Here is a 21,685-nt window from a genome sequence, read left to right on the forward strand (position 1 = left end):
GCTCAACATTCTACCACCTGTTCATGTGGCCACAGTCATAAACCTCCCATAGAAGTTTTATTCCGGCGCACCCTTACCACATAGACACCATTCTGGATGTGTTCCATGTTGCTCCTCCCACCAGTAGTGAAGCTGTGCTCTTGTTTGGAACGGCTTAAGCTGGTCCTATCAGATACAGTTGGCCAGAATGTTTGTCAGCAAAGAGCCCAATACAGGTGGAGAGTATTTTCAGAGTGGTGTTGGCTGCTGCGCAGAAAAGAGCACAGGGTGGGCATATCTTTGTGGGTCCCAGGCGGGGCTGCCTATTCAGCATTGAAAGTCATGGTTTCCATATAGTGATCTATTTTAACCACTTCGCATCCAGGCCATGTCTGACACTTCGCTCCTACATGTCAAAAATCATCATTTCTTTGCTATAAAATTACATAGAACCCCCAAACATTATATATCTTTTTTTATCAGAGACCCTAGAGAATACAATGGCAGTCATTGCAATATTTTATCTTGCACGGTATTTGCGCAGCAATTTTTCAAACGCTTTTTTTTTTTTTTAAAAATACAGTTTCATGTTTTAAAAAAAAAACAAAACAGCAAAGTTAGCCAAATTTTTTTGCGTTGTGTGAAAGATGAAGTTACGCCGAGTAAATAGATACCTAACATGTTACGCTTCAAAATTGCACACGCTCGTGGAATGGCGCCAAACTTTGGTACTTAAAAATCCCCATAGGCGACGCTTTAAAATTTTTTACTGGTTACATGTTTTGAGTTACAGAGGAAGTCTAGGGCCAAAATTATTGCTCTCGCTCTAACGTTCGCGGTGATACCTCACATGGGTGGTTTGAACACCGCTTTCATATGTGGGCGGGACTTACGTATGCGTTCGCTTCTGCGTGCGAGCTCACGGGGACAGGGGCGCTTTAAAAAATTTTTTTTTTTTTTTTTTTTTTTTTTATTGTTAATTTTACTTAAAAATTTTTATTTTTACACTTTAAAAAAAATTTTTTTTTTTTGATCACTTTTATTCCTATTACAAGGAATGTAAACATCCCTTGTAATAGGAATATGACACGATCAGTCCTCTTTACAGTGAGATATGGGGTCAATAAGACCCCACATCTCACCTCTAGGCTGGGAAGCCTAAAATCAAAAAAAAAAAAAAAATAAAACGATCGCCGCTTCACAGCCGAAGCGGCGCCTTTTTTTGAATGCAGAGGCCGGGCGTGACGTCATAACATCGCGCCCGGCCTCCGAACGATCATAGAGACTCCGGCGACCATCTGGTCCGCCGGAAATCTCTATAGTGAACATCCGGCGCCGGCGGATCCGCTGTCCGACTCACCGATCGCTGAGGTGAGTCGGTAGTAGCACCGGAGGGCGGCGGGAGGACGTCCCCTCCCGCCGCCCGTAAGAACGATCAAGCGGCAGAACAGCCGCTATGATCGTTCTTATGGTGTACGGAATCGCCGGCTGAAAATGCCGGTATCTGAATGATGTCTGTAGCCTCAGACATCATTCAGATATAAGCCCTGAAAGTCGAGGACGTCATATGACGTCCTCCGGATGGCAAGCGGTTAAATATAACCAACCAAAACCACATTTTAAAGAGATACCATTTGTATAAAAGTGTCCAACCCACTGAAGCCAGTATTGTTGTCCACATGCTAGGCCAACATATAACTAAGTTCTTAGTTCTACAATATTATGTAATAGTCTGATGTAATGTTTAGGCATTCAGCTTGTCAGCCTGAATACAGATCATACAAGAGATGTGGTGTAGAAAACAGACAAGAATATACTTTTAACCACTTTATTTTTTTTGTACAAATATTAGTTCTTAAGAGGAGCTGGAAGCTGCAACTGCGGCTCTCTTGGGTTTAGGAGTTGTACCTTCACGGAATCCATTCCTGTGTGGAGAGAAAGACAGTCATTAATAGAGTGCAAATCATACAACAAAAGTATTCCTGCTTCTATTAGCTTATCTCAGTTAGAATCTGAAATCACTAGAAATCTCATATGTTCAGACATTTATTTTGAAACATCACTGATAAGCTTCATTTCGTGTCAGGTTTAATCAATGAAAATTTTATAAGTTTTCTTTTAAAGCTCAGCATAAACTACTATAAAACAAGCAACATTCAATAACTAAACCAGGAAAAAAATAGCACTTAGAAGTAAATAGAAGTGTAACTTGTATTTTTCTCCCATAGGCATTAAGCCGTTAAATGTCTCTGCTGCCCAGCAAAGCTCCCAGTCCCTGCACTACTTCATATCCCATGAAAAACTGTGCTGATGCTCTGGGTGGCAAAAAGTCATTGTGGACATTTCAAAACTGTCAAAGTTGTCCACCATTTAAAAACATGCCCCTTAAAGAGTAACTCCACGTTTGTTGAGGAAAGAAAAAACCCCACAACATTACCCACTGGGTGATCTATGCACACTGCAGGGATTTTAAAGCGGGGGTCCACCCACACCGCAAAAAAAAAAAAAAAAAAAAAAAAAAATATATTAAAAGCCAGCAGCTACAAATACTGCAGCTGCTGACTTTTAATACATGCCCACTCACCTGTCCCAGGGTCCAGCGATGTCGGCAGGCGACGCCGAGAACCCGCTCGGTTCTCGGCAGCTGCCGCCGTCATCCTAGGTGAGGGAATCAGGAAGTGAAGCGTTGCGGCTTCACTTCCCGGTTCCCTACTGCGCATGGGAGTCTATGCCGGACGTAGGTGCAAATACCTGTCTTAGACAGGTATCTACACCCCCCTCCCCCCTGAAAGGTGCCAAATGTGACACCGGAAGGGGGGGGGGGGGGGGGAGGGTTCCGAAAAGCGGAAGTTCCATTTTTGTGTGGAACTCCGCTTTAACAGACTTTGTTGCAGATTCCTACCTTTTGTTATGAATAAAATACACAGTGTAGCAGTTTGTATCAATGTGGAAAGTGAAGGTGTATGGGGTTGATTTTAAAATGTATCAATTGGCAGTGGCACTTGCAGGGTTCTAATGAGGAAAGTGGCAGGGTCTGCATCCCTTGACATGCAAATACCCTTTGGGAGTATCTCACCAAAAACATTTTGTTGCAGGGGAAGCCATAATTCTGACCTGTACAAGTAATACTCGAAAAATTAGAATATCTTGCAAAAAAGTTCATTCATTTCACTAAAGCAACTGAAAAAAAAAAAGGTGAAATATAGGAGATGGACTCATTACATGCAAAGCAAGATACTTCAACCCGTAAATTGTCAAAATTGTGATAATTATGGCTTACAGCTCATGAAAACCCCAAATCCACAATCTCAGAAAATTAGAATATTGTGAAAAGGTGCAATATTCTAGGCTCAAAGTGTCCCACTCTAATCAGCTAATTAAGTCATAACACCTGCAAAGGGTTCCTGAGCCTTTAAATGGTCTCAGTCTGGTTCAGTAGGAATCACAATCATGGGAAAGACTGCTGACCTGACAGTTGTGCAGAAAATCCATCATTGACACCCTCTATGAGGAGAAAGTTATGTGGAAGGGAAAAGTGTGGAAGAAAAAGGTGCACAAGCAGCAGGGATAACCGCAGCCTGGAGAGGATTGTCAGGAAAAGGCCATTCAAAAGTGTTGGGGACTTTCACAAGGAGTGGACTGAGGCTGGAGTCAGTGCATCAAGATCCACCACACACAGACGGATCCTAGACATGGGCTTCAAATGTCGTATTCCTCTTGTCAAGCCACTCCTGAACAACAAACGTCAGAAGCGTCTTACCTGGGATAAAGAAAAACAGACCTGGTCTGTTGCTCAGTGGTCCAAAGTCCTCTTTTCTGATGAGAGCAAATTTTGCATCTCATTTGGAAACCAAGGACCCAGAGTATGGAGGAAGAATGGAGAGGCACACACTGCAAGATGCTTGAAGTCCAGTGTGAAGTTTCCACAGTCTGTGTTGATTTGGGGAGCCATGTCATCTGCTGGTGTTGGTCCACTGTGCTTCACTAAGTCCAGGGTCAACGCAGCCTTCTACCAGGAGATTTTGGAGCACTTCATGCTTCCCTCTGCAGACGAGCTCTATGGGGATGCGGACTTCATTTTCCAGCAGGACTTGGCACCTGCCCACACTGCCAAAAGCACCAAAACCTGGTTCAATGACCGTGGGATTACTGTGCTTGATTGGCCGGCAAACTCGCCTGACTTGAACCCCATAGAGAATCTATGGGGCATTGCCAAGAGAAAGATGAGAGACGTGAGGCCGAACAATGCAGAAGTGCTGAAGGCCGCTATTGAAGCATCCTGGTCTTCCATAACACCTCAACAGTGCCACAGGCTGATAGCTTCCATGCCACACCGCATTGAGGCAGTAATTGGTGCAAAAGGGGCTCAAACCAAGTACTGAGTACATATGCACGCTTATACTTTTCAGAGGTCCGATATTGTTCTATGTTCAATCCTTGTTTTATTGATTGCATGTAATATTCTAATTTTCTGAGATTGTGGATTTGGGGTTTTCATGAGCTGTGAGCCATAATCACTACAATTATGACAAATCACGGCTTAAACTATCTTGCTTTGCATGTAATGAGTCTCATTAGTTTCACCTTTTAAGTTGCATTAGTGAAATAAATGAACTTTTGCACGATATTCTAATTTTTCGAGTATCACCTGTATCTTAGTGCAGACTTCTGGGGAAAAAAAAAAAAAACAAACAAAAAAAAATAAATAAACAATCAGCACAGACACCCCCCCCCCCCCGTCATTAGAGCAGTCGCGAGTGAGGAAAAGCCGATCACCGGCTCTTCCTATTTACATCGCGATCAGCCGTGATTGGACACGACTGATCACATGGTAAAGAGTCTCCGTCAGACTCTTTACCTAGATCGGAGTTGTGGTGTGTCAGACTTAAACAACGATCGCCGCATATCCTGATCATGTCATGACGTCCGGTCAGGATATTGAAACCACTTTGCCGCTGTCATTCTGCTATATAGCGGGCGGCAAGTGGTTAAGTGACCCCCAACATTTGTCCCATGCCCTAACAGACCTTTAAACTGACAACTACAGGATGTACCTCAATGCTCTCCCTAATATTATACATATCTCCAAAATGCAAACCGAAATCCCATAATCCCAAACAAACCCCTTTCCATACACCCTCTCCTACTGCACCAGGAGCTGCGTTTTACATACAATAGTGATCTCTCAAATACACAGGAAGAAGGTATAGCTGGAGTTGGAATTAAAAGTAGAACCATGCTCTCTCAGCCCCAGCAAAGTCCCCACAAATGCCTGTTGATCCTGCCAGTGATTGTGTGGAATTGCCACATTGCTCCAGAATTCAGAGCAGTTGCCATTTTCATGCAGGCCGAGTCTGCTTCCACTACAGTGGGATGAAAAATGTTGCAGGGGCCTGGATATTAGCATTGTCACTGCTGATTCACAAGTCTTTAAAACTTGTCAGCCCCACCGCTTTCTGGATTGGCATCACTGCTTCTGTTGCTGAAAAGCTTGAAGCTGCAGTGTCTGGGAAAGGGGAGCGTGTGACCCACAAATGGAGATTTGGCTCAGTCAGGTAAGATTTTAGGTTTACTGAAAGAGGCTTTTGCATCAGATAGTAAATTGATGTGGGATTTGTTTAGACTGCCATACAGTCCCCACAAATAGAGCTTTATTTTTTTGGTATTTTATCACCTCTTTGGTTTTTATTGCGCTATAAAACAAAAAAAGCGCCAGTTTTAAATAAAAAACAAAAAACAAACAACATTTCTTACATTTTGCTATAATAAATAACCAAAAGTTAAAAAAAAAATTCTCATCAGTTTAGGCCAATTTATAATTCTACTTTTTTTAAAAAAAAATAAACACGCAATAAGCGTATACTGATTGGTTTGTGCAAAAGTTATAGCGTCTGCAGACTATGAAAAAAGATTTATGGCATTTTTATCATTTTTTTTTTTTACTAATAATGGCGATGATCTGCGATTTTTAGCAGTGTTGCAACATTGCAATGGACAGATCAGAGACTTGACACTTTTTTGGGACCATTGGCATTTATACAGCGATCAGTGCTATAAAAATGCACTGATTACTGTGTAAATGTCACTGACAGAAAAGGGGTTAACACTAGGGGGCGATCAAGGGGTTAAAAGTGTTCCCTCAGCATGTACTGTGTGGGGATGTGAGCGACTAGGAGAGGAGCCATATCGTTTTTTCTACTGTGTATGAAGAAATGATACGGCTCCTGACAGCACAGTAATTTGCAAGCGCACACATACACACAATCGCACGTGGCCGGCGGCGATCATGCCCGCCGGCCATGAGCATCAGGTCCCCCGTCATGCAGCAGGTGCGCACCTCCAGCAGCCCGCGCGGGCCCTCTGGTGGCTGAAAAAGGGTAGGACATACCCGTACGGGATTTTGGCCCAGGAGAGCCATTGTGCCGTAATATATCTGCGTGACACAGTTGGCAAGTGGTCAAGGAATCCAGCGCTCACGTCAGACACCGCTCCAACTAGGTGGCATTTGCCAAAAAAAAAAAAAAAAAAAATCAAAAAAAAAAAAAAAGACCTTGTACTCCTTCTCTTAGATGGCAAAGTAACCGGTTTCTTTAACAGGTAAAAGGGTCAGCGGCTTATACATCCCTATCCTTCATCCCCTGTACCAAAACCTGGAAAATATCCAGTTATGGGGGGAAATGTTACATACCCCCAGTCTCATCACAATTTAGTGCTCTGTGCAAGTGGCAAAGTTTGAGGCCCAGCCACTGTCGTCCTTATCACATTAGGTTGGGGAGAAGCCTGCATAGTTCTTCAATTTCTCCCAGAAAGGGGCATTATGGCAGTCCAGTATGGGTAAACTGAAAATTGCCTTAAGCTGCATATATTGCAAGTGGACTGGATCGGTCTACAGTCCAAAACAAAAAAAAAAAAATTAAACTTAAGCCCTACACCTATGCCTGCAATCACATGTGCATTAATGTAATACCCTAAAGAACTAAGGCGATGAACCTGCATTGCAGCGCACCACAGGGTAATGCACTACAATGCACTGTGGTATGCCGTGTTGGATAAAAGTTTGTGTATTCTGGTGCGTTGGCAACCAATTTATATGAAAGGGCTGCCTTAGGGCAATGCATTAATACACCACAATGTAGTGCGAGGAGACAAAGGATGTCCATCCAGGTAAATGGTGTCATGCAATATTCATTTCTGCATACACTGCAAAGTAAAGAATTCTTTCAAAATGAATTACATTCTAAATGGGAACTGCGTGCATAGAACAAGACCTTAATAATGAAAATTCTATTCTTCCCAATGATTCAAGAGTCTGCTACAATTTTCTATACAATAACTTCTGCACTCCACTGAATTATACTCACCTTACCAGCAGCTCCATTACACTGAACAGATTGAAAAGCCTCACTGTACTAAGAACATGGACAAAACCATATTCAATCACTGAAGATAAAATTGGCACAATCACTTTCAAATGGCATGAATGGCTTTAAGTAGCCACTGAGGCAGCATTTTATCATCATCTCATTATAAACAATTTCTGCAGCGGATATGTTACATCAACAAAGCAGTTTCTCTTGTATTGACATAAATTTTGCAACTTATATACTTTCCACATACACTGAATGAAAGGGACATTTCTCCACCAGCAACAATCTGGAGTCCCTGCAGAGTCTTCATTGGTAATCAAAACAGCCCAAGGTTCCAGGACCATTTGCACTAGGAACTATATGAGAATCGCACAGGAACACTGGTTCGTGTGCAGTGCAATTTCAGCCCATTCATTTTAAAGGTGTTGAAATCGCACTGCATCAAAAGTAGTGTATGCCATTGGGCCACAGAGCCCACCCTAAATAGCTCCCACCACGGTTTCTCCTTAAGACTGAAATATAGATCGCACATGGACTCCGATGCCTTTGCCAGAACCAAGGGGCTGCCTGGGGGCGGATAGTCCGAGGTGGATGATCGGAGAAGCACGAGTGAACAAGGTTTGACCCCATCTACCCCTCCTTACCCCGCCCACTCTCCCTGCCACTCCTCCACCCTTTTTTCTACTCTTTTTTCTTCTTACCCCTACTTCCCTTACCCTATCAAGTGATATTATTTATGGCACTGTTGGTTGATTGCTCAGAGTATGGGCACCTAAACATAACTTACTGGTTAAAATTGAGGAAAAGCTGCTTTCCTGGCCGGGGAGGCCGTGTGGGCGGAGACGGACCCGCGGCCCCGGGGGCGCGCCGGGGTAGGACAGATGGAGGCCTTGTGCCCCCCTCCTCCGGTGGGGCACCCGGTGGTGGCGGTTCGGACGGGCCGCGGCTTACCTCTCCCCGGTCCGGAAGATCATTATTGCTCAGGTCGGAGGGTCTACGGTGGGCGAGGGCTACTGCTGGTCGCCGCCCCCGGGGACCTGTAAACCTCAATGTAGCATATACTGGTACTACCCACGAGATCAGTTCTCACGGTCTCAACAGAAATTTTAACACAGCCCGAGACTATCCCCCCCCCCTTTTTTTTCTCCCTTTTCTATGCAGTTTCCCCCCCCCTTTTTTTCTTCTCTCTTTACTTATTTATTTTTACTTTATTTTATTTTAATTTACTTTTGTTAAACACAAATATGCAGACTACTGCTAATGTTGATATAGAAAAAGTCTGTCACTAACGTATTTGTACTGAACTGTATTTGTCGAGATGTGATGGACAACAATAAAGAAAGTTTAAACAAAAAAAAAAAAAAAAAAGTAGTGTATGCATGACCTTTGGAAAAGCACTGCAACCGAATTGCGTGGCACACTGCATTTGGGGCGTCGTTAAATTTGCAGTCACAACCACTGCAGATCGCAAGGGTAGTACGATTGAAATGCAGCGCGGGAAATCGTCAAGGAACGCAAGTTTTCTGCACTACGTTGTGGTGTGAATGGGCCCTTCCAGCCTTTGAAATGCAGAACGTGCTGCAATTTCAATGCAGTCTTCAGCAAAATGTATACATATACAGTGCAGTGAACATTGCCTTAATCATTCCAAATTCTTCAGCTGGCACTTGCGTAGTCAAAAATGCACTCGTCTTCGGCGCAATTCCAAAGTGCCAAACCTGTGATCACCTGGTCTGTGGTTTCCGTTAAGTCACACAATTATCTCCCATAGAGAGGGAGTGTCATATTTCCACACTTACCTGAACCTGCGGTACACAACCTTCAGATGTCTCATGCGGCCGGTTCCGGTGGTGTTACGTCTCTTGGCCTTGGCACTCCAGTTGTCTAAAGAACAGACAGTTCATGATTTAGGGAAAACTGAAGCCACTCATAGCTACTACACAAGATATTCAAACTATATAAACAAAGATGCTGCAAGGTCTATTAATTAAAAAGTAAAACTAGATAATTGGTCAAAAGGCACCCAACAAAAACACTGAAAAGTCAATTACAATTTTTTTTTTTTTTTTTTATATATAAAAAACAAACAAAAGAAATAAATGCACTTTTTGCAGGTGGTGAGAGGCCTGAGTGATCAGAGCTACAAACAGGGCTTGTGCTTGTTATAGTGAAGCCTAGGGTTGCACCGATACCACTAAGTACAAGTATTGTTTTTTTTTTTTTTTTTTAAGGTCATGTAACAGTGGCACTAATAGGTGGTACTGATGAGGCGAGGACTGTCAGTTTTTTTTATTTTACTATATACATTTGTCTGTCTAGACCCCCTGACATCTCCCCTTTGAGATAGGGAAAGGGACTGAGGACAGATTCTCCAGCAGCCTCAGCTGCACTGAGGATGAATGGACAGGAGACAGAGGCTCCTCTCCATTCAAAAACTGAATCATAAATACAGTTATGAATGGACAGAGCCAGTGATCACTGAATGTGCAATCAGAAAAGGAAGGAGCTGGTAAATAGGCAGATTTACTGGCTCCTTCCTTCGCTCTACATCCTGAGATCCCCGGATGAGGGGGGACCAGAGGAGGACACAGCGATCAATCGGTGGGGGCAGGTACAAGCACCGATCTCCCTGACAGCCGCAGGAGGGAGGATGAGAAGCAGCTGTCAAAAAAGCTATACAGCGAGATCGGTGCTTGTAACTGCCCCCACCGCCGCTCTGTGAAGCTGCCCGGCCCCCCCTGCTACACTGAGGATGCCCGATGTACTGGCCTCCTGCCAGGTATCGGGTCAAGCATCGGCGCATTTGCACGAGTACAAGTACTCGTGTAAATGCTTGGTATTGGTGCAATCCTAGTGAAGCCAGTGTTTGGTAAAATGTGGTGACGGTTTAAGTGCTGCGATTAAGGATAGAAAAAAAATAATTAAAAAAAAAACAACATTTAATTAACATTTTTTTTTTGGAGCCTGCCAAATCACTGGTGTCATGCAGGTCTCCTGCAGACTGTCATTGTAATTTGTCTGCCCCATACATTATACAGAGAGGCAGGTTCACATTGATAGGAAGAATCAATGAACTACCACAGTGCTGTTCATTTAGAACAAGCCATCAGCTGTAAAGGATGTTGGTACTTTTAGTTCATTTATTCACAGAACACTGTAAATGAATGATGTGGCCCTGTGGGGCGAGCCCCGCACAGCTATGCTCTTTCCAAAAAGGGACAGTTGGAAAGGGGGCCTGGCCCCCGTACAGTTGTCAGAGGCAGCGGTTTCCCGAGCGGCTGCACCAGTGGGAAGGTTACAATCCTAAAAAAAACGGGTAGAACATGTCCCCGAAGGTGAACTTGTTGTTATTTAAATTACTTTTCATAACCAAGGAAAAAAAATTTAGTTTTTAGACCCCTTTCACACCAAGGTGTTTTTGCAGCGTTTTAGCGCTAAAAATGACGCTATTAAGACGCTCATACAACGCTCCCAATGGACCCTTTCACACTGAGGCGTTGCGCTGGCGGGGCGTTGAGAAAAGTCCTGAAAGCAGCATCTTTGGAGCAGCTGGCATTGAAAAAAGCTCTTCAAAAACGCCCCTCTCCATTGAAAAGAAAACGCTGTAAAAAACGCCTGAATAGAGCCTATAATCTGCCCTGAGCTGTAGAAAATTCACACGATCTCACAAAAAGGTAAACATGCAAGCAGAAAAGAGCATCTACATCAGGACTGAACTTGTGGGAAGGTCAGAATGATTAAACAGACCATCAAAGTGCCAAAAAAAAAGAATTTATCCCAGAAAAATGAAGATTTGAAGTAAAACAAGACACTGCTTGTTTTACATGATATCACAAAGGATAAACATGCAAGCAGAAAGATAGCATCAATAACACATGCTTCAATAAACGCTTGAAAAACACTGTTAAAATGCCTGCAGCGTTGCGTTAATTTTACCGATAACGCCCCTAAAACGCTGTAAAAACGCGTTAATAACGCTAAGGCGTTTTAGGGTGTTTTTGAAGCGCCTTGGTGTGAAAGGGGTCTAAATGTATGACATTTAAGTTCTAAATAAAATAATATCATGCAGTAATAACACTGGATAGGAATATACATGATGGTACTTACACTTTCTCTTGCGCTTAGCTGGGTAGGCACACTTGCCACAGGTAGACTTCTGTAAATGGAAGGCTTTAGAGCCACAGCGACGGCACAAAGTGTGCGTCTTATTGCGGCGCTTTCCGAATGACGATGTTCCCTTCGTCTAAAACAAAAAAGAAAGAAAAGAAAAAGAAAGTGACTTAAAAATACAAAACATCTCCAAGCGCCCTCGTCATTGTGTGTGTGTTGCATTTATCTCAGCAAGAAAATGAAATCACAGAGTGTCATATGTTCAGACATTTATTTTAAACACATCACTGATAAATGCAAGACGACAGACTATTCACAAAGCTGGCCAGGAATCGAACAGTCCATGGCTGGCTTTAGAGTGCAAGTTGAATCAAGAATTTTAAAGATTAGGGTGACAAAGCAGACCTTCATCCAAAAAGCATTTCGCTCTGTTTAAGCCTCCCAAGAAGCTGACCTTTTAGTAAATTATTTGACTTTTTTTCTCTATTTTCTGTTGGCCCCTTGTCTCTATTCCTGCCTAGGCAAGGCTTTGTCTCCTCTCCCTGCCTCCTGAGATATCATCCCACATTTCTAAAATATGTAAAGCGAGGCAGCGCCAGATCCTACAAACGCACATCTTGCTCTGTTTCTATGATGTTCTATGAATGGAGGAAAATAACACCTCCTTGGATATGTGGTGATATCCCAGGTGGCATCACTTTCATGGTGTCAGATCTCTGTTTTCATATCATGGGTTGGCTGCAAGAACCCAGGAGAGACAGCCGACTCCTGATGAAGTAAAGAAGATGGCAGCGTAGTGTGAGAGAAGCTGGACTTGTCGTTGGTATTAAAGTGGAACTTTAGTCAGAAAATTAAGTTCAGGCTGGCCCCCTTTTGCAGACATAGCTATGTAAAACATTAAAAATAAGTGTCTATACTGTAAAATCTAGCAATACACGGTCTCAAATCGCTCTGCACATGCTCAGTTGCTCTCCATTTTTGGCAGTGTGCCGAAAATCAGAGCCAGTAGAGCAGTGGTCTTCAACTCTGTCCTCAGGACCCACTAACAGGCCAGGTTTGTAAGATAACTGAAATACATCACAGGTGATATCATTTGCTGCTCAGTGATTGCAGTATTCTAGTCTGCATCTCCCCAAGGTAATACATAAAACCTGGCCTGTTAGTGGGCCCTGAGGACAGGAGTTGAGAACCACGGTAGTAGTAGAGGCTGATCTACTGACAGCCTAAAGATTTACTGCTGCTCAGGGCTTCAGCAAAATAGAAGCCTCCGGCAATAAACAGGAGCAATGCTGGAGGCAATTCACAGCGCACACATTTTGATAGCATAATTACATTTTTCCTTTTTTTAATGAGTTATGGGTAAAGATTTGCTTTAATACAACATAACAGAGGTAAAGGGGAAGGAGGCAAATTCTCATTGGGATGGTGTTTGCTCCTCACAAAGGACCTGATCAGACTGATCTGATACGTTGCTCTGCATTAGGCCACTTTTCATTTTAAACGGGCTGCCAACACACTGCAATACATATGCAGATCCTTCCACTTGGTCTGCATGGAGTTTGCAGGCCTCCCTTCCACCGACTGCGGGGACAGGGGCTGCGGGCCTCCCTTCCACCGACTGCGGGGACAGGGGCTGCGGGCCTCCCTTCCACCGACTGCGGGCCTCCCTTCCACCGACTGCGGGGACAGGGGCTGCGGGCCTCCCTTCCACCCCCCCAGGGGACAGGGGCTGCGGGCCTCCCTTCCACCCCCAGGGGACAGGGGCTGCGGGCCTCCCTTCCACCCCCAGGGGACAGGGGCTGCGGGCCTCCCTTCCACCCCCAGGGGACAGGGGCTGCGGGCCTCCCTTCCACCCCCAGGACAGGGGCTGCATGGAGTTTGCAAGTATCAGTTTTAATAATCTAAGGCCTAAATCATACATGTAAAGGGACGAGCTCTGTTCCTGTAGATCAGTGATGAGTAGATTAGAAGCTCTGTGGGCACAGAGGGATGGATGAGCCCCATACAGAGTGTGGTGGAATTCGTCTTCATACAATGGTCTGCCAGGTATTGGTAGAACTACAAGACCCAGCACTCCCATATCAAACAGGTGTGTGCAGAGTACAGGCCTCCCGCCTATCTCCCTCTATGGGATCCGGACTCCATATCTCCTCTCCCAGGCCTCCGCTCTAATCAGCCCCGGAATCCTCCCTCCACCACCTCACCCGCCCGGGTAATATCGGGCTCCACGTCACCGGGGGGTCCCTTCTACCTCCTGGCCGGCGGGACTGACCCGCTGCTGGGAGGATGGAGAAGGATTTACACCGATTGTACTTGGCGAGAAACCATGACACTCACCATCTTCCCCAGCGGCCCAGACGATAGAGACCGGAACTAGGCAATCACTTCCGCTATTATTAAGAGCAGCGCTTCCGCATCCGAGGTCCCGTCGTGCTTCTCTGCGCCATTTTAAGTGATGGCAAGTGCTGGATTGTTGCCAGTATAGGCTCACTGAAGATGCTGTTTTCTGGCCATTTTCCCATGGATTCGAATTCTTACTTTAGTAAGAAAGAGCCCTGAGGCCAGGGGGAAATAGAAAACTTTCACCTCCCCTTGTATAAATCACTATATATCAGAATTATTAGATTAGTTTGTCACAATTACAAGGTATCCAGAATTCTGAGGTGACTTGTCAGAATTTTTAAATAACACAGAATTCTAATGTGATATCCCAGAATGTTAAGATGCCATTTCAGAACTTTGTGTTTTTGCTTCATCAATGAGAATACATCTCAATAAGTTAAAGCAGAGTTCCACCCAAAAATGGAACTTCCGCTTTTCCGGTCCCCCCCCCCCCCCCCCCGGTGTCACATTTGGTACCTTTCAGTGTGTGTGTGGGGGGGGGAGCAGATACCTGTCTAATTTAGGTTTCTGCTCCCACTTCCGGGCATAGATACCCGAGCCACCCGCGGGTATCTACGCCATTTCACGTCCCCCCCCCCGCTGTCTTCGGGAGACACATGGGTCCCAGAAAACAGCAGGGACCAGTGGGATAGCGCAGCACGAGTCGCACATGTGCAGTAGGAAACCAGGAAGAGAAGCCGCAAGCCCACTCGTGGAACGGCGACAAATGTTGGCACTTAAAAATCTCCATTGGCGACATTTAAAAATTTCTACAGGTTACCAGTTTTGAGTCACAGAGGGGGTCTAGTGCCAGAATTAAACTATCATGGCGATACCTCACATGTTTGGTTTAAAAACTGTTTTCATATGCGGGCGCGACTTACGCATGCATTCGCTTCTGCGAGCGCGCTCGGCGGGACTGGGCGCTTTATGTTTTTTTTTCTTATTTATTTTACTTTTTATTTTTTATTTTTACACTGTTCTTTTTTTTGAAAATTTTTGTTAATTAACAATTTTTTACAACACATACAGTACAACATGTACCAAAATTCCCCCCCTCAACCACGCTCTCCCTCCCCCCTCCCCTCCCTATCCCTTGTGCAGCCTTTCAACAATCACAGGGTCAGTTTATGCTTATAACTTTTCAAAAAAGCAATTTTTAAAACTCAGGAGTCGGTAGTGCACCCAATCATCACACAGTCGGACAAGTATTTAGTCCGGTTAACAAGGTCATTTTACCCATGTTCGGAGAGTGCTGTTTTTAAAACATTCCCTTACCGTAGCAAGTCAAATCAAAGTATCTTTGGCATCAAGCCAGCATTGCCATACTTTCTCAAATTTTTTCGGACAGCCCCTACTTAGGTATGTTGCTTTGTAGAATGGTAGTGCTTTATTGATTATGTCTTTCCAGTAGGACACTGTGGGTGGTTCAGGTTTTTTCCAACATAATAAAATAGCTTTACGTGCGTAAAAGAGGGAAAGGGAGATCATGGTTCTCTGTGCCCTCCTTGGCACCAAGTCCTCACCAGGCCCAACAGACAGACTGAGACTGTTACAGGAATCGGCACCGAGAGCAATTTCTGTATAGTGCGTGATACCCCCGTCCAGAACTCCCGTATCGGCTGGCACTGCCAGAATATGTGGTCAAAGTCAGCAGGGCTAGTAGTGCAGCGCCAGCACTCTGCTGCACCGGTACCATAGATACCGGCTATCCTTGCTGGGGTATAATAAACCCTATGTAGTATTTTATATTGGATGAGCCTATCTCTGGCCAACACCAGAGTATGGAACGGGTGAACCCACATATCATCCCAGTCCTCCCCTCCAAAATCTGTCACTAGTGCACTCCATGTATCTCTGCAATTGATGAGCATTTTTGGCCTTTCCACAAATTATTCCTTATAAACTGCCGATAATGTTTTTTGTAAGTCTTCCTTACCCAGCATATTCTCTAATGGGGATGCTCCCAGCTCCAGCGTATCTGAACTGAACTGAGTCAGGAACACGTGCCGAAGCTGGATATATCAAAATAGATACCAATTGGGCAGATTGTATTTGTCTTTGAGTTGATCAAAGGTAAGTAACTTTTTCCCACCCACTATGTGTTTCAGTTGTTTAATGCCAACCCTGGCCCATATTATTGGGTCAGAAATCGCATCAAAATGGGACAATATAGGGTTAAACCAAAGAGGTGTGTCCTGCGACCATCCCCCATCTGCAAATTTCATTAACCTCTGTGCCCTGTCCCATGCGCATATGGTACCACGCATCGAGCCAGTCAAAGACCGGGAGGCCTGGGGTCCCCTATGTACAGACTTTCATACAATTCCATGAGGGCCGCCTCCAATACCCTTGCTGCATCCCCGTCGTCTCTTGTCAGCCAGCGTCTAGCAAATACCATTTGTCCGGCTATAAAATATTTAAACAAGTCCGATAGCGCCAGTCCACCCTGACCCCAGGGCTCCTGCAGGGTCCCAAGGCTAATTCTAGGGTGTGCCATGGACCATAGGAAGGAGCTAAAAAAGCTATTTACCCATCTAAAAACGGAACAGGGGATCCATATTGGTGAGTTCCGCAAGAAGTATAAGAAGACTGTCAGAATCTTCATTTTAAGTAGATTAACCCTTCCGATCAAGGACAATGGCAGATGTTTCCACGCATCTAGCTGCAGTTTGACCTTAGCCAGCAAGGGGAGTAAATTTAGAGGCATAAAGTCCCCCACCCTGGGTGATATGCGTATGCCCAGATACTTGAACTCTGACAAAAAGGGAGAGGGAGAAACCTGCGCTACTAAGCAAAGAAAAAAAATTATATATAATAACTGCAGCTGCAACAAATACCACAAATATCAGTGAGGTGTAGACCAAAATTATATAAAAAAATGTGTGCTTGCATTAAATGACATATCTCATTATATCAATGTTCATATATAAGATCATGAAGGAAAATTACTCCAAGTGAACAGTATCGCTATACTATACTGTATATATAATGTGCAAAATCAATGCTAAGAATTCATATATATTGTGAACTTCACACAGTACTTCCTGCACATCAGCATCAACATCTTTAGTGTATCTGGTGAGTTGACTTTCTGTATCTTCAGGAGGTGCTGGGTTACTGATGTCAACACACAGCTCTGATGTTCCTCTTCTTTTCTCCCCTCCAGGCTATGATATATACCATTCCCTCTGATTTAACAGCTGCATTGTGGGAATTTTCTAAAGCTCTCTGAGATTGGTTTAAATTAATGGCAGTTAGCCTATAAACGGTCCTCTGACACCAGCAGGTTCCAGCTCCTGATGTTCTTCTAGCTGATGTATTATTTTAATAGGAAGGCACAGCGGGATACATGTTTCTTTTACCCCTCAGAGAACAGTCCTCTGTTCTGTTCCAACTTGTCCCGCTCAAATCTCACATTTAGACTTAAATGCAATAAAAAAAAATAAAAAAAAATAAAATGCCTTTTGAAAAAAATAAAAAAATAAATTTTCCTCTTTAAAAGAGAAGTTTTTTTTTTTTTTTTTTTTTAACTAATCATACTTACCTAGGTGGATGCAGCATCAGACCGATGCTGCAGCTGTCCCCCAGCGTCTCTGCACTGAGAACTGAGCCACAACCATCACCGATGGCTCGGTTCTCTCAGCTCCCCAAACAGAGCAATGCTGACTGTCAGTCAGCATTGCTCCTGCTCTACTTCTCCACGTTCATTGGAGCACTGAGCTGTAGAGGGGCGGGGAGCGGCCATCAGTCAAGGCAGCTGGCGAATCCAGACTTGGGAAGTCAGGATGACGTGCTGCCTCGACTTATGGCAGTGACATCAGCGGAGAGCGGATTTCAGTTCGCTCTCCGCTGAAAACTGGTCACAGGAGTGCAAAACGAATTGCACTCTTGTGACCCTTAGGAGAAGCCCGGCCTAAAAAGGTCAGGCTGGACTTCTCCTTTAGGAGCATTGGGCGGAAGTGACGTTTGACCTTGCTTCCATCATCCAATGTTATGGAGCCTAGTGGGGGCCATATTTCCCTTACTCTGCATCCAGTCTCATAGAGGAGAGGACCAGATCGTCTCTGCTGCTACCGACGGCTCCAGTAAGCGGCAGAGATGACCAGAGCGTGGCGGGAGGGGGCCCTCTTGGATCCCTTGGTGAATCCGCCGCAGAGGCCACTTTTATCTGAAAGCCAGCCTGCCGTTTAAGAGGATACCGGGGTTATGGCAGCTATCTGCTGCCATAACAACGGTATTCCATATCAAATTATCGATGTATAACGACGGCGGCTGGTTGGTAAGTGGTTAAAGCAGAGCTAGATTCCCGCTTTCATGAATTGCAAGCTCTTCTGCAATAAAATAAACTTACCTGCCTGTTTGTAGTCTTCTTTAGAGTGTACATTGAGCTGAGCATGCGCAGCTCAGTTTACATTCTGAGCAGGAGTGATATTATCCCACTCCAGCCAATGAAGGTGACCACAGCCTGTCACCCAGGAGAAGTCAGGCAGAAGATTCAGGCAAGGGACATTGGACTGTTGAAGAATACCTAAGTGTTGTGAACATTGAGAACGTGCATTAATGTGTCTTAACATGCATTGACATTGCGTTTTTTATGTATTTCTGTAGCAACCTACATTGCTTTTCCCCCCACTCTGTAGTAACCTCTTCCAGTCTAATAAGGACCTTCAAGGCCAAAGACAGCTGACATCCTTCAATATGTAGTGGGTTGTGAGGCATAGTGGGAGCAAAGATGGTGAAAGTTATTGGGCGCCAGACACTTCTTGGATACAAAAGAGGTTTTATTTCTTTTAACAGTCCTTTTTATATTTTGAAGGGAAAGAGGGTTAGGGCCAGGACACCCTTAGGTAGTTGCAATTTCAATTGGCAGACTCCGAGACTTAAATAGGATGACAGCCGTACAGGGAAAGGCCCCAGCTAGGCGCCACTTCTGCACGTGCAGCATTGCTGTCTCCTATGGCAACAGTGCTTAACAGTTCCTAACACAAATTTCAACAGTTCTCTCAGCTTCCCTACAATGTCTACTTGTAGTTCTTCAGCCCCGTGAGCTCCTAGTCTCTCACTAGACTCTCTGATTCACTGACTCTGAATCCCGTGAGCTCCTCAAGGCTTTTGCGTTGGTATCTCCCTCAAGCGTCACCCACGCTTCCCTGCTGGGTCCCTAGCTTGGCACTCCAGATACTTTTCAAGCTTCACCCCTGCTGACCGGCTCGGTCCCTGGCTTGACACACAAGGCTGCTCTGCAAGCATCACCTCCGCTGGTTGGGTCCCTAACTTGATCACTGCCTGAAATTTCCCGATCCTCCACCGTGCCTGTTCGGTGAGAATGTTGCTCCGGTACTTGCTTCAGTTACTCACTATGGTCCCTGGTAAAGGTGGTTGGTTCCTTAGTGGCGACAGCTTCCCTTCTACCTCCGACCACGACGGGTTCTCCCGCTGGCAGAACCGTCACTTTTGGTTGGACTGCAAGCCGCAGCCCCAACCATATGCTGCTCTCTTACTTTTGGATAGGCCCTCACACAGCCTGGCAGCTAGATGCCCCCGGATTAGGCCCAATCTCTGGCCTAGCAGCCCGGGGCATATGACACACGTCCACCCAGACAGCCGTCCATGTGGCACAGAACATAGATCACTTGACTCCACCTAAATATATAGGTTCTCCCAGTAGGCCAAGGGATTCAAGAAAACCCCTGTCCATTGGCTGAGATACCCCATATACCCATAAGCTGACCTTGAGCTGTCCTTCTCATACCTAATGCCACCAAGTGCCCGGCCACCCAGTGGCAGAAGAGAAAAGTACAAGGCCAAACTTAGGGAGAAAATCAATGGATTTCTAACAACTAACTGCAGTAGCTACTCCTGACAAGGAATTTGGAGGAACTCCCTGACTAAACCCCAGGGCGCTACACTTCAATGGAGAATTCATCAGGGGGAAAACTCCAGGGTGTGAATCCAGCCTTTATTTTTTTGCCTCAGTGCCCTTTTGTGCCTTTTGTGCTTGCTCAGCATGGGCTCATTGCAATAATAAGGCAAACGTCATTGCCTCCAAAAGGCTCAGTTCACACCAGCTCATTGTATTGGTGTGCGTTGGGTGAAAGTAGAAAATGCTGCTTCGTTTCGTCCCTCTTGGATTATATAGCGCTAGTAAGGATCCAATAGCTGGCATCAGCTTGTCCTCGGCACTGGCACCTGCAGCTTTTTGGAGCCTCATTACTGGGGAGTGAAGTATGGTTCATATTTATTAAGGAGAAGCATACTCCATGGGAATCCAAGACCGGTTTGCATTGCGGGTGAGACCATTCATGGGACACTGTTCCCGGATGTATACTCAGTGATTGAGCTTATATAGTGGCACTGACATGTCTCCCCCTGTGTGATCACCTACTTGCTCTTCTTACCTTCTCCCCCCATGGCTACCCTTGCTGCATATTGTTTGCCATTGATCCATTTATGACTGCTTCATTATCAGCATCTGGTCACTCTAGTGCTGTCATATCTGTAGCAGCATCCCCGACCTCCAAAGGCCTGATGGTGACCTCCAGAGTCACGGAGAGCTGACATCATTCCTTGTAGTGTGGGTTATTAGGCATGGTGGGTGTATTGCAAGTTGAAAACATGGGCGCCAGTCACTTTTTGGAATGCAAGAAAAAGAGATGTATCTCTTAACAGAACTGGGGGAGAGAGGGTTAGGGCCAGGACTTAGGCAGATGCAATATTAATCGGCAAACACCGAGACAAAAATAAAAGGCAGACAGCTATACAGGTAGAGGGCCTTTAAGCTGCATGCAGCTACTGTATTTGTAGAACTGCTGTCTCCTATGGCAACGTAACTTTCAACAGTCAATAGAGATCCATACACGTAACTCACAGTAACCCGTTATAGATCTTCTCTCACATCTCACAGTATCCTACTGTAGATCTTCACTCTCTGAGCTCCTTGTCTCTCACTAGACTTCGAGATCCCAGACATCACTGGATCCCTTGAGCTCTTCCACAGCTAACCCGCTGTATTCTCTCCTCAAGCGTTACCCCGGTTAACCTGCTGGGTCCCTGGCTTGGCACTCTTCTGAAGCTTTCCCCCTTGTTCACCGTCCCTAGCTAGTGAATAAGGCTGCTCTGGTACTTCTTCAGACTTCCATAACTGGCCTCTGATAACAGGAGTGGTTGTCCCTTAATGGCAACTATCTCCTTTATCTCTGACCTTGATCCTCACTTGCCTGGTAACAGGAGTGGTCATCCCATGTGGCAACTGCTTCTCCCTCACCACTGGCAACGATGCGGCTCCCTGTTTGGCGGAACCTCTGCAACTTGGTTGGGCTTCCGGCCGAAAGCCCCAACCCTGCGCTGCTTCTCTCAAACCTGGATAGGCCTAGGACAGCCTAGCAGCCAGGATAGGCCTCAGGCTTCTGGCCTAGCAATCCAGGAGCCTTGTAACACATGTCCACCCAGACAGCTGTCTGAGTGGCGCAGAACCCTGATCACCTGTCTCCTCCCGAATAAATAGGCTCTCCCAGCAGACCAAGGGACTAAAGAAACCCCTGCCAATTGGCTGAGACATCCCATCCACTCCTAGTCTGAATTCACTATGCCCTGGTCATTCTAATGCCACAGGCAACAATGCCACCTAGTGACAGAAGAGAGAAGTGCATCAAATCCAGAGTTAAGGAAAAGCCAGTGAATCCACTATCAATCAGCCAGGCTAGTTACCACCTAGCAAGCTAAATTTGTTAGCAACCCTACCTACTACCAGGATGCTACATATCCATATTGATCCAACATCATATGAACTTGATTACATTTGCAGCTTGCCATTATTGCCCCTGACAAATCCACTGGTCATCAGT

The 21,685-nt window shown here is 45.2% G+C and overlaps 1 protein-coding gene and 2 non-coding genes across 3 annotated transcripts; all 3 read right to left on the reverse strand.

Moving 5' to 3' along the window:
* Positions 1-1,793: 1,793 nt before the first annotated feature.
* Positions 1,794-13,928, reverse strand: RPL37 (ribosomal protein L37). Its single transcript, XM_073621714.1, has 4 exons — positions 13,794-13,928; positions 11,454-11,589; positions 9,146-9,230; positions 1,794-1,904 (listed from the first exon to the last, which is right to left on the reverse strand). Exons 1-4 carry the CDS (start codon positions 13,794-13,796, stop codon positions 1,835-1,837), a joined length of 294 nt encoding a protein of 97 aa, XP_073477815.1. The 5' UTR covers positions 13,797-13,928; the 3' UTR covers positions 1,794-1,834.
* Positions 1,973-2,051, reverse strand: LOC141125057 (small nucleolar RNA SNORD72). The gene has a single exon (XR_012241355.1). It is a non-coding gene; the product is annotated as a small nucleolar RNA SNORD72 (small nucleolar RNA).
* On the reverse strand, positions 11,676-11,753 carry LOC141125058 (small nucleolar RNA SNORD72). Its single transcript, XR_012241356.1, has one exon. It is a non-coding gene; the product is annotated as a small nucleolar RNA SNORD72 (small nucleolar RNA).
* Positions 13,929-21,685: the final 7,757 nt, after the last annotated feature.

Source organism: Aquarana catesbeiana, linkage group LG01 (assembly GCF_042186555.1).
Source record: "Aquarana catesbeiana isolate 2022-GZ linkage group LG01, ASM4218655v1, whole genome shotgun sequence".
NCBI lineage: Eukaryota > Metazoa > Chordata > Amphibia > Anura > Ranidae > Aquarana > Aquarana catesbeiana.